The sequence below is a fragment of the Bidens hawaiensis genome, unplaced genomic scaffold (genome assembly GCF_021521415.1).
Source record: "Bidens hawaiensis isolate Kalapana, Puna unplaced genomic scaffold, B.hawaiensis_p1.1 tig00038492_1, whole genome shotgun sequence".
Classification (NCBI taxonomy): domain Eukaryota; kingdom Viridiplantae; phylum Streptophyta; class Magnoliopsida; order Asterales; family Asteraceae; genus Bidens; species Bidens hawaiensis.
Window position 1 is genome coordinate 30424 of NW_027505547.1, and position 26332 is coordinate 56755.

Genomic DNA, 26332 nt, shown 5'->3' on the forward strand with positions numbered 1-26332 from the left:
AAGATTGGCCAACCATCTATGATAGTGGACCTCTCTTATCATCTTGGTTTTGAGCAGCTTCTGCACCTCTTTTTGATGTACCGGCCTGAAAGATTTATCTATACCAAGTTTATGAGTGATTATAGATTTAGAGATACCTGTCATATCTTCATGTTTCCAGGCGAAGGTAGAAGCTCTTTTCTTTAGGAAGGATATCAATTCCATCTCAATATCCTCAAGAATACTTGATCCTAATAATATTTTGATTTCAGTATCCTAAGGATCCAAAGATACTTCCTTTACATCCTACTCTTTTGCTTGCAGGACCTTCATTGATGAAGCATAACATTCCTTGAGTGGGCTTGAGTAGGCTTTGTAGTCCATTTCATTGATGAAGCATAACATTCCTTGGCATTTTGCTGATCGCTTTCAATCTTGATGACCCCCCAAGGACTTGGTAGTTTCACACATTGATGATAAGTTGAGGGCATTGCCTTCATGCTGTGGATCCAGGGCCTGCCTAATATCACATTAAAACAAGATAATGAGTCAATAACACAAAATTTTTGTAGAGAGTTAGTTCCTTCAATATATATTGAAAGTTTGATTTCTCCCAAAGTGTTCTTAGTCTTGCCACTGAATCCTACTAGAACTGAGGATTTTGGGAAAATCTCTGTTTCCGGGATATCAATTTTCTTTAAGGCATCCATTTGGATAATGTTCACAGAGCTTCCTCCATCAACGAGTATCCTGCGCACAAAACAGTTAGATATACATAAAGTGATTACCAAACCATCATGGTTGGGGTCCGTAAGATCACATCGATCCTCCTCATCGAAGGATATGATTTTTTGAGTTGTCAGAGTGGAAGTGCAGAGAGGTCTTTCTCCGTTGTCCATTTTTGTTTCTCTGGAACGCTTCTTAGCTGCTGAATATGAGGTTCCACAGATGTCGGATCCTCCCGAGATAAAGGATACAACCTTAGCTCCGGGTGGAGGAGAAGGTGCCCTTTCAGGTATCTTGACAGGATCCTGACTCTTATCCTTGTTCCTTCCAAATAGTTCCTTCAGGTATCCTTTGCTGAGAAGGTATCCTATCTCCTTCCGAAGTGCTATACAATCATCAGTGCGATGGCCAAAATCTTCATGGAATGCACACCATTTGGACTTGTCTTTGATGGATCCGGGCTTTTAATTTTTCTTAGGTCATCTGGCCTTGTCACCTAGATCCTGCATTGTACACATCACACCACTAATATCAATATTAAAACAATATTCAGAGATTTTAGTAGACTCTTCATCATCCTCATCCTCATCCACAGCATTTATCCTGGGACTTTCCTGCTTGGAATAAGGCTTGGTCCTAGTGTACTTCTGTGGAGTGTCTGACTTTCTATTGGTAGATTCATATTTCGGGATAACCGAGCTTCCTTGAGCTTTCTTGTCGTCCTCCAGCCGAATATATCTTAATGCCCTGTTTCTGACTTCATCAAGGTTCCTGCATGGAGTCATGACAAGGTCATCATAGAAAGGAGAATCCTTCCTCAGTCCCATCTTGAAGGCTTTGGCAGCAGCTGCCATGTCAAGGTTGGGGATCTCCAAAGCTTCCCTGCTAAATCTGGTTATGTAATCCCTTTAGGATTCATTATTACACTGAACAATTCAATATAAGTCACCTGTCATTTTCTCAAAAAATGTACTACAAGAAAATTGATTATTGAATAAATTAATCAAGTGAGAAAATGATGTAATAGTGTTGGAAGGAATACTTAATAACCATTTGAGGGCTGGGCCCGTTAATGTTGAGCCGAATCCCTTGCATACGCAAGCTTCTTTGTACTGAGCTACGTGTTCCTCAGGATCCGTAGTGCCGTCGTAGAGTTTCATGCTGGGTGTCTGGAACTTCTTGGGGATCTCCACGTCACATATAGCCAAGTAAACCTAGATAACTTATGGCTACATGCGGGCATTTCAACTATCGGACGTATTATCCCTGGGATACTGGAAATCATATCTTTCTTTTTCTGTAGTTCCCTGGCTATCTCAGGGGTTATCCCCTTATCCTACACATGTCCACGGTTAGTGTATAAATTAGCATTAAATAAACTGTTACCGAGGTCATGGTTAGGTCTATGGTATCCTGAGCCTTGACAGCTAGTTCCTCCATGGAGGGTATCCTCAGGATAAGGCGACGCCTGCATTGGGATGTCATCTTCGACATGCACTTCAGAGGACACCACGGGAGATCCTGATGAGAATATGCCAGCTGGCATGGTTGAACGAGGCTGCATGTTGATGAATTCTGGCCTCGTTGGTCTAGAAAATTCCGAGGATACCGGAAGATAAGATCCTCCGTATCCTGATTGCTGCTGGGACGGAGTCCTTGCTGATTGTTTCCCCAAGGATCCGGGATTTTGAAGGATGGTTGATCCTGGAGAACCAAAATCAAGAACCCTGGGCATGATTGGAGTAGCCTCCTGCTCTGGCTTATTTTTGATTCCTTCAATCTCCTTAAATAGCCTTGAGTTGGTCTTTTCTTGCTGCTCCATGTGTGTTTTGACCTGTTTCATCAAAGCAAAAATATCATTGTTAGAAATAACCGGATCTACTCGTATAGAGGATCCCGCGAATGGTGGAAGTTCTCCTCTAGATTGAATATTTTTCTTCAGCAATGGTGGAGGTCCTGGGTTGACATTTGAAGCAGTAGTGACAACTGGAGCACAGACTGAACTATTTTTTGGTTATGAGGCCATTGTCCAGAGAGTAAAAAAGTGTTTGGAAATGAAATAAATGGATTTAATGGATTAAAGCACCGTTAGCCCCACGGTGGGCACTAAATTATTTTGGTTAAAAATTGACAATGGTGATTTTACAACCAAATTAGTAAAATGGGACTAGGTGTTTGTAAAAAGGGTTTAAACACAGAGATTTATTGCGAAGAAAAACCCTGTTATCCTTGGGATAACAAGAAAAAAACCCCGAGTGGTGAAAACTATCACCACCGATTTATTAATAATAAAGTGGTTACAAGTGGTGGAGCTTAATCGGATCGTGATTACAATGAACGAGTACTAGTAAGTCTCCAGTGGTTAGAAGTTTGTGTGGTTTGATCTGTATAGAGCTCTATTTATACAAATAAAAAGCTAACAATATGGCCTTAATTTAGGAAACAATTGGACAAAATCCAATTAGCCGTTAATCCTCTCACTCAGCTCGTTTCCTTTCTTGCCACGATCTATCAACTGAAAATGCGAGTCTTCGGGGAATAGTAGCAACGGTCTTTGACCTGGTAAACAAGGAAAGTCTACGGACAAATTGTTAGTTATATAATGTATTTAGGATACCTGTTACCTTGGAAGATACCGCATCCTGGAGTTGTTTTGAATATTACGTTTTGCTGAGGATACCGAAAAATCCGAGCCCTAACAAATATGCACTTAGGTGGAATTTAGATAAATGAAAGGTCTAGTGAGGTTGTACGAGCAATGCCTAAACTTGAAACTATATTATCGGATTTCGGCCCAACATTGTTTCACCCGAGCTGCTACCCTGTCTATGACAGTCCCATGCCTCCACCCTTAGTATTTCATAAAAATATTTATTGACTAAAAATATTTATTGTTTCACCATCCCCGTCTAGTATGTGCCTTTTGGCCTCTTTTTCTAATTTTTTTTCAGTGAATGGTTCTTTGGCATTTGCATAACTGTTTCATTCACTTTCTCCTTTTGCTTTCAAAATACTTGCACTTCTTTGATGTTCGTGTACCTAAAACTTTTTGTTCTTAGCCATCTTTTACCTTAAAGGTATAACTATTTTCTAAGTTTGTATAAAACTTTTTTCTAAGTTTGCACTACTTGCACATTTTGCTCTTAGCCATCTTTTCCCTTAAAGATAAAACTTTTTGCTCTTATCCATCGTTATTTACTTTTATAAAATAGAGTGATGTCCATTTAAGTGCATTTAATTCTCATCACCTCAAGGTAGTCAATTTCTATAATACTCCCTATGCCTTTATGAATTTTCAGCTTCACTATCCCCCCTCAAGATGAGAACCCACAAAGTTTATGATCTATTAGGTATATTAATAATATTCAAGAGAAACCTTTCAAAGCTAGTTGGGTCTATTGACACATCCCAAGCTTAGTGTGTTTTCTTTATTTAATCTCATATATATAGTAGTTTTATAAAGATCAATCTTAAACATTCATATCATTTTCCATTATTCACAAAAGAATTTCGGGACATTTTTCAATTTTTTTTTAATTTTTATGATTTTTAATATTTTATTATATATATTTTTTATTTTTTTATTGCTCAAAACATCAGTTCCCCATCCCCACACTTAAAATTCACATTATCCTTAATGTGAGATAAGGAAAAAACAAAATTAAAGTAGAAATAAAAGTAAAAAGAAATATAAGTAAGAATGAAAAATGGAGCCGACCCCTAGTAAATGCATCTATGATCATGTTCGTTGAATCATGTTCCTCGCCCTCTATTTTAAAGGAAGTCTAACACTTGAGTGCTCTCTACCAAGCTGACACTTGCAAACGCACGCGACTCTCACTAATAAACAACTCAAGCATTGATATTAGACATAGATAAAACATAAACATATCAATAAACCATCCCAACCAGTTACCCGTACAATTTCCCATAGTATTAGTTTAAACATATACAGACATGATCATGAAAAACAAAAAAAGAAGGAAAAAGTAAGCAAAGACGAAAATAAACCAGTTGAACGGCGCTGCAAATCAACTACGCCTCTGCACCATCTCCATCACCATCACCTGCTCCACTACTCCCTCTATATCATCATCATCATCATCATCATCATCATCATCATCGTACTCAGTATATCCCACCAATAGCAATGCTATGGTAGGGTCTGAGGAGGGTAAGATGTAGACAGTCTTACCTCTATCCCATAGGGATAGAGAGGCTGCTTCCGGTGAGACCCCCGGCTCGATAGTATTTTTGCATCAAGCCTTGGACATAAGGCACATAGCACTCAATCATCAGGGACACCGGCTGATTGGTGCATGTGCCATTGTCTTTCGGCTATCAACGCCACCACATGATGCCTGATTAACCTTCCGCCACTTTTAACGTTATTTTCACGAGATTAGTAAAATAACGTCAAAATTAGTGCACTACTCCCTCTATATCACTTGCCTGAAAGAATTTGGGATCAGCATGCTCAAATGTGTCAGAATAGCCCAAAGTACCGCGCCCTGCTGATCAAGAAGGCCAAGAAGCTCCTCGTTAGTAATCTTCCTGGGTGGTCGGTCACGTATCGGGTACGAGGGAAGGGGACGCTCATGGCGTGGCATAATCCTCTGTCAGATAACGGGCAATGTGGATTGCATGACCTGGCCGGCTGGAGTATCGATGGGTAGGATAACCTGCGGACCCTCCCTAATATCCATTCAATGGGGAGGGTCATCCAAAGGGTAGTGCTGGGCCTTCCACATATCAACCAAACTATATCGCTCTGTCATCGGACCCTGAGTAAGTAACGCCCTAGGATAACGAACAAACACTCCCAAATACTTAGTAATGCGAGTGATATATGGCCATGCATCTAAAGCAGCATCAACCCCAGTTCGTCTACCCTAGCCGAGAAAAGAAAGCACTACAGTGGTTACGTTGGCCTCATGACGATCAACAATGTAGTACAAGCAAAATAAATCCAACAAACTACATTTATCACCCCCTAAGAGTCCATGAATAGTGCATATAATGATGCGGTGCAGATAACGAATGACGGGAACCCTAATAGAAGACTTAAACAAAGAAGCAGAATATTCGTCATGTGCAATAGTACTCCAAAAAATCTGCTAACTGGTCCTCCAAGTGCTCTCTCCTCTTCTTCAACCACCCTCTCAAACTCGTAATAAACCCTGACTCCAAAACATCCGCATCAGTATGTAAACCGGTGACTACAGCGAACTACGGAACAATCATTTCATTGGACCTGCCTTCCTAGGGAGAAAGCAATTGCATCCCTCTATGTAAAGTACCCCACAACATGTTTGAAAGTTAAGTGGAACTTTACAGTAAGCTTGGCATACTAGGGTGCATCGCATGCCAACAACCGAAGCCAACGAACCCCAAGCAGCTGCTCTAGCCTCTGATGTGAACCAAAATCGCCAATCACATCTCAATGAATGGATTATTGCTGAAACAATAGCATGAGTAGAAACTTGGCGCACCAGTCCGCCTCCTCTGTATGTTGAGTAAATTGTAATAATGTGTTATTCTAAGACCCGAATGGGGTTCAGAAAATCCCTTAGACAAGGTGGTACCTCATCACTAGAATAATGAATCCATCTGACGGGTCGAGCTGATGGCGGCGGTACAGCCTGAGCTCCAGCTTCCTGAGGGGCAACCCGACATCGCTTGCCCTGACGGCCTGCGCTAGATGAACCCGATGAGACATACCGGCACAAAAAAATTAATGTATAAGCTCGTTTATAGGTAGTGGTTATGACGTATAGCATTTTAGTCGCGGCTATAACCTTGAATAAAATAATAACAAAATAAAAATAAAAATAAAAATTAAGAACGTACAAAACAAAAACTGCTGGGATGTTCGTTTAAATTTTGAAATAATAAACCAAATCGTGCAGCTCAAATGGAGATTGAGTATGGGAGGCCCGATTGGAAAAATGAAAGCACATAAATCATTATCCCGACGACTCGATCTAGACGCATGCTACAAACTCTACACCGATACGCTTATATACTCGATAAGTCGGATCGTTTATATCAAAGAACGATTAAAACACTTTTAAATTATAATTATAGAAATTAATTTTACCCGGTTTAACAAATAAAATTATTAAAATAGTTCCAGAAAAATTTTTAAAAGTTTAATATTTAAGTTTTTACAAGCCAACTATCAACTAACCCGAAATCCGGAATCAACAACGTATACTCCTAACTCAAACCCGACAACCTGCCGATAAATCTAAATATATGTTTATTTTTTAAATATTAAAAACTACTAGCGGCCTATTAAGAAACTTCACGCGTAAAACCCGATCGATAACTAAGCAACTCACACACAATCTTAATAATCTAAACCCGTTAACTAGCAAATCATTAACCATTCAAACCTGTTAAAAGTTATTATTTAACTTAAACAACCAACACCCGTTAACCATGCCTTCGTTCCATCTCAAACTTAATAATCGAATCAACTTAACAAACCGATATGAAACCATCAATTTACACAAACTTTTCAACATAATTTGTTTCTGATCTTATCAGCAAGCCTTAGTACCCACAGATCAAACCAAACTTAACCATTCTACGATTCATATAAAACCAAACTTACGAGACATAACTAGATTACAATCTACATCTAACTAAAATTGAAAATAAACAAAAACCAAAATGGAAAATAAACAGGGCTAGTACCTTTTTGGCGACTGAACAAGAAATATATGAACAAATAAGTAACACAAGGTGAAATTATGAACCAAGACGAACCCGAACTCCAAACCCTTAGATGGTGAATTGGGTCAAGAACGAATTGATAACGGAAACACAAACGAGCACACAATATTTAGGGTAAACCTCACGTATTATTATACTCAAGATACTAGCACAAAACTTGAATACAATAATCCCTCTCACAATTCTATAACCCTAACATGGCTATGTATTTATAGGGAGACCCTAACTTGGCCAACAAGTAAAGCCCAAATATAAAAGCCCAATTGTAACCCCATAAACCCATTACACCATTAATGAATTCCATAGGCCCAATAGGTCTAACCCGGTCACCTACACGTGACGAGCCTAATACGATGGAAATTACCAACAATCACCCCCTAATTTCCGACTCGAAACTAGGAGATCTTCAACACCGAGCAATCTTCTCATCCCGTCGAACTTGATTCTCGCAAGTGCTTTCGTAAGAATGTCAGCTCGTTGTTCCTTGTCATTAATGTGCTCCACCGCTAACTCATTCCGCTCTACACACTCCCGTATATAGTGAAATCGAGACTTTATGTGCTTGCTCCGACTATGAAAAACGAGATTTTTAACCAGGGCAATCACTGATGTGTTATCAATCATTAACACCACTTTTTGCAATTTCCTTACGGTAAATTCTGCCAACAGTTCACCTAACCATTCAGCTTGTCCCGTAGCTGAACTCGCCGCCATGTACTCTGCCTCACATGATGAAAGCGCTACGGTGCATTGCTTTTGTGAGCACCAAGAAATAGGTGCTCCCCCATAATAAAACACATGACCGATAGTGCTTCTTCCATCATCTTCATCAATGTTATGGCTACTATCACTGTACCCGATCAACTCCTTTGCTCCACCTCATTTATATCTGATCCCCCATCCAACAGTTCCTTTAATAAACTGAAGAATTTGTTTAATTACTGACAAGTGAGACTTTTTTGGAGTCCGCATATATCTACTAACCATGCCAACCGAAATCGCCAAATCAGGTCTAGTGTTTACCAAGTAATGAAGACACCCAACCAACTTTCGTTACTCCATTGCATCTGCATCAACATCATCCTTGGCTTTAGACAATTTCACATTAGGATCCATGGGTACACTTTTAGGATAACAATCCTCCATCCTGGCTTCTTTCAATAACCGTCAAGCATAAGCACTTTGATGGATTTGAATCTCATTCTCCAACTGTGAGACTTCGATTCCGAGATAGTAAGTGAGCATTCCCAAATCAGACCTTTCAAACTTCTTGGACATCGCAAGTTTGAACTTATTAATGTGATCGTTGTTTGAACCCGTAACGACCAAATCATCGACATACATGCCGACAATAATAATATCGGTTCCAATCAATCTCCGATACACTGCTTGTTCTTTTGAGCACCTCACAAATTTTAAACCCATTAAAATACCATCAAGCTTGGTATTCCATGCCCTCGGTGCTTGTCTCAAACCGTATAAAGCCTTGGTTAGCTTGTAGACCTTGTTTTCCTCCCCGGGTTTAACAAACCCATCTGGTTGAGAAACAAATACCTCTTCTTGTAGCTCCCCATGTAAAAATGCCGACTTTACATCCAAATGATCTAATTTCCATCCTTCAGTAGCTGCAATGGCAATGAGCATACGTACGGTTTCAAGTCTCGCCACCGGAGCAAAGAACTCATCAAAATCGACTCCGGGTTGTTGCACATAACCCTTTGCCACGAGTCTTGCTTTATATTTATTAATCGAACCATCCGCATTTCTTTTCACCTTGAAAACCCACTTCAATCCGATAGCTTTAGCCCCTCTCGGTAACTTGGTCAACTTCCATGTGTCGTTTCTTATAATGGATTCGAGTTCCATTTGCATAGCCTTTATCCACTCCAGTTTGGATTTTGCTTCACCAAAATTCATGGTTCACCTTCTTCTAACAAAAGAAGTTCAATGTCCTCCACTTTCGAACATAGGACATAATCATTGAACTTAACCGGTGCGATCGGAACACGTGTAGATCTTTGTAGGTTAATTTATGGTTCATCAAGTGCTACTGTCGCTAAACCAGTTGCTGCTGTTGTCGCTAAAGAGGTTGCTGAGTTGCTGGAATTAGCGACCAGAGCATCAGAATCTGTCGCTAAAGGTGCTGATGGGCTGTCTGAGTTAGCGACAGAAGCTGTCGCTGATTCTGTTTCTGAATCTGGCGACAATGCTGAATTTTCGTCACTAATGCTGTTGCTTCCCATAGGCTCGGTTACAACTTGCCCAACTCTGGTATCAATAACCCCATTCCAATCAACCCAAAATAAACCCGGTGCTAGCTCCGTTTCTTCATTGGTTTGACCCGAATTAGACCAAACCCATGTCTTCTTCTCATTAAAAACCACATCACGAGCTATTATAACCTTCTGGGTATTCGGATCGAACAACGGGTATGTGACATTCGTGACAAAACCGGATACACCTCAGTATTTACAAATCGAATAAGCGTTTAACCGCTTATTGCGTAACGAATGAGCGGACAATCAAACGGGTCTGGTTATGACCCAGATATTTTGGGGGGCCATCTATAAGTGATAGACGTTTAATATAAGCCAATATATTAATATCATGGCCTTTGTTCGTTAGCAAAACAGTTAAACGAAAACATGCTCGTTTAACTACCCGCTATAGATTTAAACACGAAAGAGAGTTACAAAACAAGCATTGTATCATCCGTTAAGCCGAAAAAGATTTAAAAAACACTTAGTGGGAATGTTTTCAACGATCCGTGAAAGTATTTTTGATATTTACAAACGTATAGTATGTTTTATAAATTTACATAAAAATAACCAAAAAACACTCGTTTTCGCATTGTTTGTCATACCCATGGTTAGGAATCAGAATAATACTCTTTTTTGGCCATAAACACGGATTAAAGGGTTTAAACGACATTTTTACGATTAAAAAGTTCGATTTTGTACCCTAACCGAAACCCTAAGTTAAGGGGCTGTTTGGTTGATGAAACTTGCTTGGTTTGTGATATAGGACCTGTACTTAGCTTGTATAGAAGCATGAGAACCCGGAAATTGGATTAAGAGAGCGAAAACGGGCGAAAACCGCAAAGGTAATGCCGAAATGTTCGATTACGGGCTGTTTAGGTTAAGTTTATGATGTGCATATTGTTAGGCCATGAAATTGTACAGGGACAGCAGGGACCATATCATTGAGTTCCTGTTCAAATTTGGTAATTTTTCGTCCATCCGAGAATATTTGGCGAATTTATTACCGAATTGGGACGTTTATTTGGGAAAAATAGTTAAAATGCTTGAAAAATTATGTAATTTTGTGAAGAACTCTGATTTGGTATATTTTGATCACATATGAAATTTGGAATCATTTGGAAAAGTCTAAGTGTGTTTTGTGTATATGCGTTAGTTTGAGTTTTTATAGCCGAATTTGGGCCGAAAAGAATATTGAACAAGGTTGTTACATTCATTGATATAGATGGTTTTGGGATATAAATTGAGCATCTAGGAATTTTTGTGGAATTTTTGGAAATTGTTTGGGATAAACGAACGATTTTTAGGCCATATATAGTAGGAAAAATGAATTTTTATAAATTAATAAACCAGTAAATAATTCCAGAAATATTTTTATAAAAATCTACATATTTTATTTGAAAATTGGTTAAATTTTCATAATTTAATGATTAACGGTTAATTAATTATACTAATTTGAAAATTAAACGAATTCAATTATGATAAAAACCGATAAGTTTACGATTAACGAACCTGCGGGAATATCAGAACACCAAGAGTGATCAAAAATCATATTTTTGGATTAATTAAGTAAAAATGAACATTTTTATGAGAAACCTGGACAATCTGGATAGATTGTGCGCGTTTATCCTCAAATCAAATTGAATAAACGGAAACGGGCCCCATAGCGTAACCGGAACCCCAATATGTGATCTTTCTTTATAACTTAATCATTTTATCGACCAACACATTTACCCAAGCTTACTTCCCCATAACTGTTGTCTGAACGCATAAACGAACAACTTGGCCCAGCTGGGAAAATGGGGAAACTGAGCCAAGTTCGGTTTAAGTATTAGACATTGAACAACATCACAACCTAAGCTTATTGACACTTTTTGGGCATTCTAGCTATACCCAGATTAGCTATACAGCCTAGTTCAGTATTAAGATTATAATAATATTAAAATATTAATATTATTAAAATATTGATTATAGGAACTAGTGATAGCAAATCGAGCAAACCACGAGCTGACTCAGTACTGATTATCTTCTAAACCGTGAGTTTCATGACCCCACTTTTAAACTGTTTTTCGAACTTTCGGGGTGAAAAACATGTTGATACATATCTGTACACTCTGAATTGTTTGATGATGGGAATTATCTAAGTGCTAACACACAAAAGTCCCCACGAATACAGTGATTAACTTCGAGCCGGTGGCTTGTGAATAGTACTATTGGTTTGACAAACCCAAACGGAGCCGACACGGTTTGCCGAGACATAAAAACCGTTTGCACATGACCATAATTATACAAACACGCTATGTAGTGTTAGACATAGCTACTCGGGGCATGTTGTGGGCGGAAAGGGGGCCACCGTGGTTGATTGAGTGTGGGAAATGGATGCACGCAGCAGGAACAGTCAATGCTTCACTGTAGCTTAGCATAATTACATCAAAAACATACAACCAAAGGTACTTGTGAACGTACAACTGATTTCTTGAAACTCGTGAAACTCACCAACTATTGTAGTTGGCCCGTTTTAACATGTTTTTCAGGTATACTGGATTGGATTAGAAAGTCAATGTGCTACGTGCTTGACTTGCGATCAATGCTGGGTGAATTGATGCAAGTGTGCTCATAGGAAGTAAAGTCGCTTAACGGGCTGAATTTAATTTGTATCACCTAGTTATAAATGAAGTTAGATCAATGTAAAATATTGTAAAGTAGTTTGTATTGTTCTTTATAAACAATGTGGTTGATATCAGAGGTGTCTGTTAAATTTCCGTTTTACGCTTCCGCAAATCGCTTAATGGGGTGTGACACGGTAAGCTATGGACCCGGTCTCAACTCCGATATGCACTAAACTCCATGAACGGTCGTCGGTCTTCTTCAAGTGAGTGCCCACTATCTTTGCCTACGCTACACAACCAAATACTTTAAGATGAGCAATATTCGGTTTCTTTTGTTTTAGCATCTCGTATGGCGTTTTCTCCTTTAGGGCACGAGTAGGAATCCGATTCTCGATGTACGTTGCATGTCGGATTGCCTCACCCCATAAGTAATTCGGAACACCCATTTCTTTTAACATACTCCGCGTCATGTCCAATAAGGTTCGGTTCCGTCTTGAATTTCAGAAAACTGGTTGAACTCATGTGAGGTAAACTCACCCCCTCGGTCGGTACGAAATGTCTTGATCTTTTTCCCGACATCACTTTCAACCAATTCCTTAAACTTTTTGAAAGCTTCAAACGCCTCATCTTTGGCCTTCAACAAATACGTCCAAACAAATGGTGAGTAATCATCGATTAAAACAAACACGTATCTGTTACCTGCTATTGTTGGAGGGGTAATCGGTCCACACAAATCACCGTGCACAAGTTCTAGAGCTCGAGTTGCCCTAAACGCCGCCGAATTAGGAAAGGATTGCCTCATTTGCTTCCCGACCAAACAAGGTTCACACAACTTGTTTTCATTGGTAACATCACGCATTCCTTCAACCATATCCCTCCTAGCCATTAGCTTTATTGACTCAAAGTTCAAGTGGCCAAGCCTGGCATGCCACAACCAACTTGTTTCTTCAATTCGACTAAGTAAGCAAACCGGTTTACCAATCTTTAAATGTATCCGGTATAGCCGATTAGGGGAACGAGTCACCTTCATCAATAACCTACCTTGCCATCATACATCGTAAGGTAGTTATCTTTTATATGAATATCACACCCGTGTTCTGAGGCTTGACCGAGACTAACAATATTGTTTCGAAGACTCGGAATAAAATAAACATCTGTTAGCAAACGATGTTCACCACTTTTGGCCTCATATAAAATCGACCCCTTACCGCTTATATCAACATAAGAGTGATCACCAAACTTAACCTTTCCCGTGACACGATTGTTAAGTTCAGAAAAGAAAGACATGTTACCCGTCATGTGGTTACTTGCACCGTTGTCTAGGTACCAATCATCACCATCTTTGGACTCGTAGTTTCCGGGTATAACCTTCTTTTCATTCAAGGAACACTCTTCATCATCATAAACAGAGAAGGGTCCAACTTTGCTTCACCTTGAAGTTTCTCTTCATCATAAACTCATCACATCGATAACATTGAACCTTTGAGAGGTCCCGGGTTTTGCCCTTATGTTCACAGTTTTCCCGGTTCATGTTGTTTTCTTGATGACCTCGGTTTTGACCCGACCCGCGACCACCTCGTCCTCGCCCTCCTCCACATCCACGTCCTCCACGAGTGGACTCACGATCATTGTACCGACTACTTGAGGATTCAGACTTTTGAAACATAAGCTTACCTTGGGTTTCGGAATGCATGTCTTCTTCCCGAATCCGCTCCTTGTATGCTTTTAAACGTCCCACCACGTCTTCAAACCCAACAGTTTTGAGATCCAAGTTTTGTTCAAGAGATGCAACACTTTGAATAAACTTCTTTCGGGGTAGACTTGAAAGGAACTTCTTGACCATCTTAGTTTCCTCGATCATCTCTCCTAAAATCGCCGCCTTCGACGCCGTACACGAGAGTTTCGCCACAAACTCATCAATGGTCTCCGTATCTTTCATCCTCATACCATCAAACTCGTTCATGAGAGTTTGCAATCTTGCCTCCTTAACCCAATCAGCCACCAGATTACGCGTCTTAATCGCGTTCCAAATCTCCTTGGCCGAATCAAGATTACCCACTTGCATGATTGTTGCTTCCGGGATCAACTGATAAATCAATGCAATCGCGATGTTGTTTTTATCATCATCGGTTGTACCCGAATCAATGGTATTCCAAACCTTATGCACGTTCAAGAGTACCTTCATTTGAATAGTACATACCTTGTAATTGGTACAGGTAAGCATGGGACTTTGGAATGCATTCGGGTTCCCACTCCCGCCGCTCTTCTTCATTGTTTCTTTATCAGCCATCGTTCTTCCTTAAACTATAACCACGAAAAAATCGATCAACCTTGTTGAATAACAACAAAAAAAATAATAATAAAACAATCTTATTATTTTTGTTTCTTTGAACTCCACGTCGTCGGCAAGAGATATGAAACAAATTAACCTCCTTTGACTTTTATAACAAATCGACCAATCAAAGAATTAAATATTTTTCTTCTATTCAACTCAGAAACTCTCTTCTCACAATCGAACTTTCGGTAATGGAGAGATGATTTTGGATCATATAATCAATCACAACGTTGATCGACTAACACAAAAGAGTTTAACCGGCTCTGATACCAATTCAAGAACGAATTGATAACGGAAACACAAACGAGCTCACAATATTTAGGGTAAACCTCACGTATTATTATACTCAAGAAACTAGCATAAAACTTGAATACAATAATCCCTCTCATAATTCTATAACCCTAACATGGCTATGTATTTATAGGGAGACCCTAACTTGACCAACAAGTAAAGACCAAATATAAAAGCCCAATTGTAACCCCTTAAACCCATTACATCATTAATGAATTCCATAGGCCCAATAGGTCTAACCCGGTCACCTACACGTGACGGGCCTAATACGATGGAAATTACCAACATTGGGGGACTGTGACGGTGCGGGGGGTGTTACTGGTACGCGGTTATGATGGTGATGGCTGTGGATGGTAGTCATGGGGCCGGAAGTTGATGGACGGTTGAGATTATGGTGACAGATGAAGTGTTTGATGGTGGTGGGTGAGGATAGGGTGGTTGTGAAGTGATGCAAGATGGTGGTGGATGGTGGTGAGAGATATAAACGAGAGATGTCAGATGAGATGATTATGAATGAATTGATGGTGGGCAACCCCCACCGTCTTTGAACCTGTTGCTGTGCATCCACTCGGCCACTCCACACATACGCTCTCTTCCCGAGTTTCATTTAACAAGGGAAAGGAAAGGAAATGAAGGGATGGAAAGAAAATGTTGTGTTCCTGAGTTTCATTAAAGAAAGGAAAGAACAATAAGTGTGTTCCCGAGTTTCATTAAAGGAAAGAAAGCAAAGGAAATGAAAGGAAAATGGAGGGTTTTATAGTGTAAATTCTTTCTTTCCATTTTGGAAGGAATTGAATGGATGGAAAGGAAAGGAAAATGAATGAAAGGAAAGGAAATGAATGGAAATGTTTTCATTTCCTTTCCTTCGTTAAGTGAGCTCGGGAACATAGCGATAGAGCTGGGGCTCTTGCCCCGGCGTGGCGCGACACGATGAATCCTGGGCCATATTTCAACTCCCCTACGTGGAGGGGGTGGGGGTGGTTTAAATAATTTTTTAAACACACTTAACAATTCAAATAAATATAATAAATATTAAATTCGTTTAGTGACCGGTTGTCCCTCGTCACCTCGTGAAAACCCGTCCGAATTAGAATTACATTAAAAACTTACATGGAACGCGGTTTTGGTGCTCAAATATTTTACGCCTCAAAGATATGAATCCATGCAAAACTAAAAACAAAACAAAACGAAACACACAAAACGAAATACACAAAACGAAAATAATACAAGTAAATATACAAACTCTACGCTCGGGAATTTCCCGACGCCTATCCCTATCAAGAAATCAAAGTAGGGATATCTAGGAGAAATACATGATGTTTCAACCTATGGCCGTTTACCTTCCATGATCGACCCTCGTAGTAAAAAAGCTCAACTTCACCGTGCGGAAATGCTTCTTTCACCGTGTACGGACCAATCCATCTCAATCTAAGTTTACCTGGAAATAACTTCATATGGGAATTATAAATCAACATCTGATCCCCACACTTAAACTTTAAAACACTCCTCAGCTTCCGATCATGCAACACCTTTGTACGCTCTTTATAATTCCACAATCTCGCGTACGCTCATCTCTCAGCTCTTCTACTTCATGAATTTGGAGATACTGGTTCTTCGTGTCTTGGGTCATATCAAGATTGACAGATCTCAATGCCCAATACGCTTTATGCTCTAACTAAATAAACTGATGAAACGCTTTCTCATAAATCATCCTAAAGGGTGTGGTCCCAATAGGTGTTTTAAATGTTGTGCAGAAAGCCCATAGCGCTCCATCCAACTTGTTGGACTAGTCCTTTCGGTTCTTGCCGATAGTTTTCTCTAGAATCCGATTATCCCCTCCGTTTGCGTTTTCCACTTGCCTCCTCGTCTGTGGGTGATAGGGGGTGGACAGACGATGGGTGATGCCATATCGCGCGAATGTATTGGTTCCCCTGAAAAGAAGGGAATGGACCCATCAAATTAATTCCCAAACATCGAAAATTTCACAAACCTAGATAGGGTTTTGGGGAATCTCATTCTGGAATGAGCTGTTTCCAGTGCGCTAACATGCATCACACTGTCTCACGAACTCGTGTGAGTCTTTGAAAACCGATGGCCAATAGAATCCAGAATCCAGAACTTTCTTAGCGGTGGAATGTAACATTTGTTACTTTTCAAACCCAAAAGCCCGACCCATTTTGAATTTTTGGTTTTTGTTTACACACACACACACACACATATATATATATATACATTCGTTAACGTTTATTTGAATTTGAACTTACACTCATATTAGTTAAACCAACCTGATTTGTCATTTCAATGTATTCTGGTTTATCGTGCATCATTAATATTTCAATCTCGATTATTTACATTTATTGGTAGTTCATTTTCTATTCTTTTGTCCAATTAACGAAACTCCGGGATTTAGAGTGTTTATTAAAGTTAAACAATTTACCAAAAAAAACGAGTATAATATAAAAATTATCCAAGTATTTAAACATTTGTTCCATATTTTATCACGTTTCAAAGTTCGGGATCCAATTCATAAATTTCTTTTTAATTTTCTAGTCTTAAAACATTTCAATGTATAAGGTTTTGAATGTAATTATGATTTAAATTATGTTTTAAGATAATTTAAGATAACTTGAAAGTTCAGGTTAGTTGTGTAAAATTTATTTAAATTAAAATACTTTATAAATCACCCAGCCCCCCCCCCCCACCCCCAAATACCTTCACGTTTTTCTGGCCAAAGCCGCCGCCGGTTAAGAGCGGCTCCGGCAACCATTAAAAATCCTCAAAACACTTATTAAAATGCAATTAAAAAATCGTAACAACTAAAAACCATAAGGTCAATGTATAATCATCGTTTATATTACGTTATAACAACTCGTAATGGCGGATTAAATCTCCGAAACCACCGGAAAATGGCCGGATTTTAAGCAAACGCAATTAACGACCATAAATCAATTAACGCTCCAATTGACATTATAAATAGGATCCAAACATGCTTCTAAACCCGTCCCCAACAACAATACACACTGATAATCTTTCTGAAATCCACATATAATCTTCAAAGTTCATTTTCCAGCGCGTGGTCATTCACCATAAATCAAGAACTCTTAGAGGTAATTCTTATATGGCTTTGTTTCGTTTTCCATCAATTAACAAAACTCCTAACTCTAATTAATCAAACTTGGAACGGATTAAATGATTTAGAGACCTAGGGGTAGGAGGTTGAAGATGAACATGTTAAAATTAGTTTAAGTTATTTTGTTTCTGCTTTTTACCAAACAAACATACTAGTGCAGTTGGTTGAGACTCTTGTGTGAGACCTAAGGGACCCGGGTTGGCCATTTATATTGCTATTTTTCTTGAAAACCATTCCTTTAAATATATTATACAAACTAAGTTTTTATAAATTATTATAGATTTAAATAAGATTCTTGTAAATTAAATAAAATTAATTATAAATCATATTCTATACTTTTTTTTCACTCCAAAACCAACTTTTCTCTTCGTTTTCTCGAAACCGATTAATATTATATTATATTCATTTCGTTAACTTTATTATATGCTAAAATATTTGTTTTTCGGGAATAAAAATTAGATCCTTAAAACCGGTGCTTCGTAGATATAATAAAATTCTCATGTTAATAATAAGTTATTAGTTGAAATAATATTTAAACAATATAAACGTTAATATTATAATTCAATTTCGTTAACTTTATAATTCTTTGGGCAATTTCATAGAATAGTAACCAAGTTTTAAAAGTGTTCCAATTAGGTCACTAAACTTTAAAAACTGTTCCAATTAACTCACTCACCATTCGTATTTTATTAAATTAAAGTTTTAACATGTTTTTTTAGTTTTTCTCTTTTTTGTTTCATATAGAAAATATTTTTATCTTTCTTTTTTATGTTGACGTTGAGTGCCAACGTGGATTTTGTTTTTATTTTTTAATTTTAATATAATTAACATTTTTTTTAAATTGTTTAAATTTAACTACATATATTGAAAATTCCGGCTCCCATGTCTTATCCTCCATTTCTTTATTGACGTACAAAAAAATTGGTGAGACTCGATTTAGTGACCCGATTTAGGAAAAAATTGTATGAGTGACCTAATTGGAACACTTTAAAACTTGGTTACTATTCTATAAGATATTCCAATTCTTTTTTGCTAACTTTATAACACGCTAAATTGATGATTTTTCAAGATAAAATTTCCGATAAAATTCGTGCTTCGTATTCCCATATCAATATTGGATTATTAATCAAATAATATTAAAATAGTTCGTTAAAAACTCCATTAAAGTTAAATATAATATTATAATATAAAATACATTAAAATAACGCTTAACTCCTAAAACCAAAGTAATTCGACTTTTATAATCCCGTTAGTTAGATTTCGTTTTGTTTCAATTATAGTTCATGACGTTCAATCATTTCAGGTTCTTTAATGCACTATAGGTTTATATTTCAAGTTTATCGTTGATTCCGAGGTGAGTTTCTTGTACCCCCTTTTTAAACGTTTTACATTTTGGGAGTAGCATGTATATATCCTACTCAAACAATTACTTAGTTACAATTCGCATTATGGACTTGTGTGTGTATTTGCTTACTTGTGTTGTGCATTTATCCGAGTATGTTGGTTGTTACCAACTGGAAAGGACCTTGCTTGCGTTGTACGTTTATCTGAGTATGTTGGTTGTCCCTAACTGGAAAGGACCTTTCTTGCGTTCTGCGTTTATCCGTGTACGTTGGTTGTTACCAACTGTAACGCCCGTAAATTTCGTTAATCGGCTCGATCGTTTATAAATGTTTGTAAAAAAAAAAAAGCCTGGGTTTCATCTTTCTAATTTGGAACCTTGTAATATGTTTTAAAAGTTTGTTTATCCATCCTTTTTCCCAAACATCCCCTCTCATAACTTAAAGTATTATATTAGTATGTAGCACCCGACATTTTCGTTTAACGGCATGCACGTTGTAGAGTTTGTATATTTATCGGGTTTGAACCGGCTTACTTCGGGGACCTCCTTGTCATACCCGTAAGTTGAATTAATTAACTTTCCACTCAAATTGTTCCACCTTTCTTATATGAGGGACTAGAATGTAACTTGTTGTTTTATTTCATAAAAGAAAAACCCTAGCCCCCTCCCTTTTGGCCGATCGCAAGAGAGCAGCAGCAGCAGGGGTTCTTTTTTCCTTTTTCCAGCCATAATCTAAGTACAAAACTCATATTCAAGGTTAGTCCAATGTTCCTACTAGTCTTCTATGCCTTAATTGATCATATTAACGCGCTTACTGGTCATTAGGGTTGAGTTTTGGTTAAAACGATTTATGACAGATTCGTACTCGTTTATTGTTCGGTCTGTAACTCGATGAAAATATATTTTTTTTGGTCGATTCTTGTTTCTATGATGTTCTAATTTGAGTCTAGTTTCCAGAAAGGTATAATACGTAATTTTTGGACGAGATTTGAATGCTTTTTATGATTTTATAAGATCGAGTGTCAAAGATGATGCTGGATGACGGATTATGGTCTGTCTTCCTGACATCATAACCCTTTTTCGACAAGTCCAAATTGGTTGGTTCTACTTCTGGAAGTTAATATTATGAGTGAGGAACCAAACCCAATTGGAATCGTTTCATTTGGCTGGGTAATGATTTTTATAAAAATAAAACCATTTTGTTGCGCACTGAAATAGCTGCACATACCTTTCTGTGTTGGAGGAATTTTTATGAGTTTGTGTCCACTAGAAAAATATAATAAAAATATTTTGATAAACCTAAGACATTTATTAAAGTCTGGTAAAAATTTAATAATTTATTTCAAAGGTTATCCTATGTAATTAAATGCATCTTCGCATGCTAAAATTTGCACGTTTTACTTGTTATTGATTGATAAGTTCGTTTTAGGCTTAACCGGTGGATGTTCAATTGTGTTCTTGTCGAGGCTGTTTGAACTGAGTTTTACACCAACATCTTCCTAGGTATGTCTAGTATTACATACTTTAAAATCATGTCCTTTGGTGTTTGTTTGTTTGGTCAACTAGTTGTAGTTTGAAAGATTGTTTTCGGTTGGCTAGAATAGTGTTTTGTTGCGTTTAACACGAGGGATGAAGTAAGTGATGACCAATTCAGTTCGGATAGTTTCGGGTTAATGTACGGGTTGAATTGGTTGTCGGTTACTCAAACGGGTCGGCACAACGCGCATTCGCGTTTATTGATTAGTCGGTGCGTTGTGCTTGCGGGTTACCGACCCATTTGACTCGTGTAGCGTCGTGTGGACTTGTTCGATGTGAATTTATCATATTGGGTCCGCACGGGGCTGAGTTGGATGTTAATTGCCTAAACGACTCTTAAACGCGCGTGTTAGTTTCACCTAGTGCTTCCGGGGGTAATTTGGGAATTCTTTACTCCCGGGAGTATCTAAGGGTCGTGTTGGTAAAATTAAGGCCCCGGGGGCTGTTATGATTGAGTTTGATGAGGTCGAGGCTTTAGGTAACTCGAACCATGTTAGAACGCCTCGTAGGATAAACGAGTCGATTCAGTACCGTTAGTAATTATTGTTCGTAATCCGACAGGCTTTTGAGTTGTGTGAGTACTTAAGGGTCCTCTAGCCCGTTGTGATTGTGTGTCTCGTGTCAGGTGAGTTTCATGATGCCCTTTTAATCTTTTTACGTTTTGGGCTAGCATACACACCGTATTACAATTTTATCCGATTTACTCGTGACAACTATTTGGATGTTATTACATAGCCTTATTCGTATTTGTGCATTTATGAAACTATGTGTGGATTATATTCTATGCCTTAGGACATTTTAGACTCCTTTATGGTCTTATATTCCTTAAGGTTATATATATTATTTATGGTCTAGGCTCGAGGATACTATTAGGCCTAGTATTAATCCCTACATTATTCATTATTTATGGATTGAATGTGATGATATGGTTTGGTTGAATGTTTGAATTAGATGTTTGTAAGTGTGTATGTGAATGTGTATGTGTTGGTAAACTGTGACCGGGTCAAATATATTACTCGGGGAAGACCCGGGGTGAGGAGGCCAGTGTTGCATGTATATGTCCCGGCGGGTCAAATATGTTACTTGGGGAAGACCCGGGGTGAGGAGGTCTGCCGTTCTATTAAACCGTGGTCGGGTCAAATATATTACTTGGGGAAGACCCGGGGAGAGGAGGCCGTATCACGTGTTTGGGTATGTTAAACCGTGACCGAGTCAAATATATTATTGGGGATGACCAGTGGTGAGGAGGCTCGTGTTGCGTGATTTTTGTTTTATTAAACTGTGACCGAGTCAAATATATTACTTGGGGATGACCTGGGGTGAGGAGGCTCGTGTTGTGTGATTTTTGTTTTATTAAACTGTGACCGAGTCAAATATATTACTTGGGGATGACCCGGGGTGAGGAGGCTCGTGTTGCGTGATTTTTGTTTCATTAAACTATGACCGAGTCAAATATATTACTTGGGGATGACCCGGGGTGAGGAGGCTCGTGTTGCATGATTTTGTTGGTTTTTGTTAAACCGCGGCTGGGTCTAATATATTACTCGGGGAAGACCCGGGGTGAGGAGGCCCGTGTTGCGTGTTGATCAAGAAAAGATATTTATTGTTTTATTTATTTATGATTTGATCAAGAAGAGTTATTTATTATTTTATTGACTTATGATTTGACAAATGAAAGTTATCTATCTATTTACTTACAATTTTCTCCTACATTTTATACCTATGGAGTTAAATTATTTAATGGATGTTACTAATTGAAAACTTGAACTCACTCAGCTCAAGCTGACTTTGTGTGTATGTTAGATTGACTTTCAGGTTGAGGATTGGGATTACCGCTTGGACGTGCTAGAGACTACTCGGACGGTTGAAGGCATATCTAGTTGAAGAATTAATAACGCAAACTGTTTCTTTTAATTTATTACTATAAGCATTTAAATTTTTGTTTTGGACACTATTCCCGGTTTTTGGGGATTTTGATGTTTATTATTCCGCTGTTTATTACTCTAAACTGATTTTAATAATATGAACATGTTTGGTTTTAAATTTTGAGAATTTTTGGATATGATTACCAACTATAGGATTCCTGAGGTTCGGGGTCTTACACCAACTGGAAAGGACCTTGCTTGCGTTGTTACACATATTCATAGAATTGTACGATTTCTTACGTATTTATATCAAGCTGTGTGATTCTCACCAACTACTTATTAGTTGACCTTTTATTTATATACATGTTAAAGGTACAATTATTAGAGGTTGAAGCAAAGGAGACACTAGAATTAGGTTACAAAAATAATGGACAAGTTGCTTCTGTTTTCTTTTATTGATTGAATTTTGTTTATCTTAAACTTATGTACTTGAAGTTTTAAATGAATTTTTATGATACTATGGCCACTTAATAGTGTCAAACGTTTCCACTTAAGCCGGGGTGTTACATGGAAGACGGACCATGGTAGCCGTACAGTTAAAACCTCACGAAAATGCCTTGGAATATCACGGCCATATTCTTTACTCACACATCTCCTCAACTCTCGTTTGGCGCCTACACAAAAAAGATACGATGCATCCCATATGTAGTGGCTGGCATCTGTGAATAACCCTCTATTGATATGTCACGCCTTTGATAACCATTCTGCTGGGTAATTTTCAATGTCAAAGAACCACGGCAGACCGTCCTCTTCAGCACTCATCATCATCAACGACTCATGGGGAAACTTATACCCAATGGCGTCCTCTCTAATCTCCCCTCTCTTCGTATCTTTTAGACGTGATGTGTGATTCACAGCAACATTCTCAGCTTCCTTTTTATCATTGATTTCAATTTCAAGTTCGGAAAGCAATCAGACAAGGCTTGGCATCTTTCTTGGCGAAAAGGTATTGCAATGCCACATGATCAGGATAAAATGATGGTTTTGGACATCACTAGATAAGGGCGGAATTTATCGAACACGAAGACCACTTTTAGATCTCCTTCTCGGTAGTCGTGTAATTCTTCTGAGCATCATTGAGGGTCTTGCTCGTGTAGTAGATAGGATGGAAGTGCTTGTCCTTCCGCAGACCTAGAACAGCTTCGACTGCAAAATCACTGACATCGCACATGAGCTCGAAGGGTAAGCTATAGTCGGGTGCTACAAAGATAGGGGCGCTAACCAACTACCCCTTGAGATATTGAACGATGTCAGACAATCAGTATAAAAGTCGAATGCGATGTCCTTCTCCAGAAGGCGTGTCATGGGCCGGGTGATCTTAAAAAAATCTTTGATGAACCTACGTTAAAAACCCGCATGCCCGAGAAAACTACGAACGGATTTCACACTAGTCGGTAGAGGAAGTTTGCTGATAGTGTCAATTTTGGCTATGTTCACCTCAATATCATCTCTCAAAATCTTGTGCCCGAGCACAATGCCTTCAGTCAACATGAAGTAGCACTTCTCCTAGTTCAGCATCAACTTCGTCTCTATGCTTCGCTTCATCATCCTCTCAAGATTAGAAAGGCATTGATTGAATGAGTCCCCGTATACTAAAAAATCATCAATGAAAACCTCCGTAAGTATTCTAGATCTCTGTCTAAGATAATGAACACAATCACAAGCAATGAAACAGTAAAAAACTGATCTAATTATTTATTTGAATAGTATCACATTAATTGAATTCATATTTGAACTACAATTCAATTAGTATTTTAGTATAAACAAATTAAGCAGCGGAAATCATAAAGTTAAATACGAGGTTTCATATAGAAAAACAACTTTGTATTAATCATACTCAAAAGATTACAATCTATTACTCCCCCTCAACCTTAGCTCATCATTCATTCACTGATTTTCTGGTACAAAACACACTCATTAGGTGAATGTTGCGATGTATGAAAAGTGTTAATGAAGAAAAGACTCTCTTCTTCATTGTATACATATGTTAAACAACCGATTAGCTAAAGGTGAAAGTGACATCTAACAAAACAGTTATAAACTATTGATGAACTAATTACAAATAACTGACTAAAGATAATCCTATGCTAACTACTGATCTTAACTAAAGTAACTAATGTTTGTTCCATCAATTGTTAGACTTCAGCTGTTTGGATCTTCAATAGTTTGTAGATCAGTTGTTGAGTCTTCAGTTCATTCATATTAGTAGTCTTGTAATGTCTGATGTTTGGAGCAGCAATTTGCCAAAACTTCATAATGGTGAACAACTGATGTCCGTATCATCAATTGTTTTGTTTTTTGCCATTAGTTCTTTGCTAGGTTCAACAATCTCCCCCCCCCTAAACTGATTATGCCAAACCATTTATTCTATTTACTCCATTGTATCATCTTGATAGTCTTCTTTGGGAAGAGTCATTGATAAACTTTATAAATTCAGTACCCTAACTATCATCTTCTTCCATCTAAAGTGGAAGGTCTATCAAACTCTGAAGAGAGCTTTCTTCCAACACTGGCACATCTTGCAGATTCACCCTTTTTGTAGTACCATAATCAAATTCATAAGTCACATAGGAGTTATTTTTAAATTTACTCCAATTAATAACTTTAGGACCTGGATGACTTTGTTCTGCAGCTGAAGCAATAGCCAATGTTGATAAAGTAGATGAAGAAGGCAACAAATTTATATCATATTCAAACCCCATCTTGGCGTCTTTGTGAATATCTTTAATGGCTTGAAGCTCTTCCTCTTCTCTAAGCTACCTTCTCTTAGCATATAATGCCAAGTTTCTTGCCTTAATCCTTTCTTGTGCAGAACTTGGGATCAGAGCAGTAGTTGAAGAAATTATTTGCTTTTAAGGGAGCTTGATTGTAGATAAAGCTTTTGGTTCATGGAACTTACTTGGGTTCTTCTTTCTTTCTTATACAAGATTATTGTAAAGCAACTCTTAGCTTATATATACCCCATCTAGCAGTCTCTCTTCTTGAATAAAAATTATCCTAAGCTAATTCCATCTTTCGTTTTTAGGATTTCTTTTATCCTTTTATTCAAAAGTCTTAGATTTCACCACATCCCATTCAGGTTAAGGATGATCCCGATCAGGGTCTTATTCATTGAGCTTTTCTATTTTTCCATATTCAGTTTGTAGTTCTTCTTATATTCAACCTCTGAAGTTAGGGAGAGATACCTTGTACGTTGCATGCTCTTTTAGCCATAAGAGAGCTATCTTCTTAGCTTCCATCAATAATTGCTTGTCAGATATTGGTCTTTCTGAAACAATCAGGCTTCTTTCATATGCCTATTGTTCAAGATCTCTTGTCCTTTTGATACAATCTTGCAGCTTCTTCATCAGACATGATCTGTGTTGCTTATGCCAAAGCGCTTGATGCCTCTTTCTCTTGATGAGTGATTAATTATTCAACATTCAAAGGCTTGAACTTTTTTGCAGGAGAAGATGGTGGT

General features: G+C 38.1%; 1 protein-coding gene across 1 annotated transcript; it reads right to left on the reverse strand.

Moving 5' to 3' along the window:
* Positions 1 to 12779: 12779 nt before the first annotated feature.
* Positions 12780 to 14603, reverse strand: LOC143613864 (uncharacterized). Its single transcript, XM_077087466.1, has 3 exons — positions 13746 to 14603; positions 13355 to 13681; positions 12780 to 13295 (listed from the first exon to the last, which is right to left on the reverse strand). Exons 1-3 carry the CDS (start codon positions 14601 to 14603, stop codon positions 12780 to 12782), a joined length of 1701 nt encoding a protein of 566 aa, XP_076943581.1.
* Positions 14604 to 26332: the final 11729 nt, after the last annotated feature.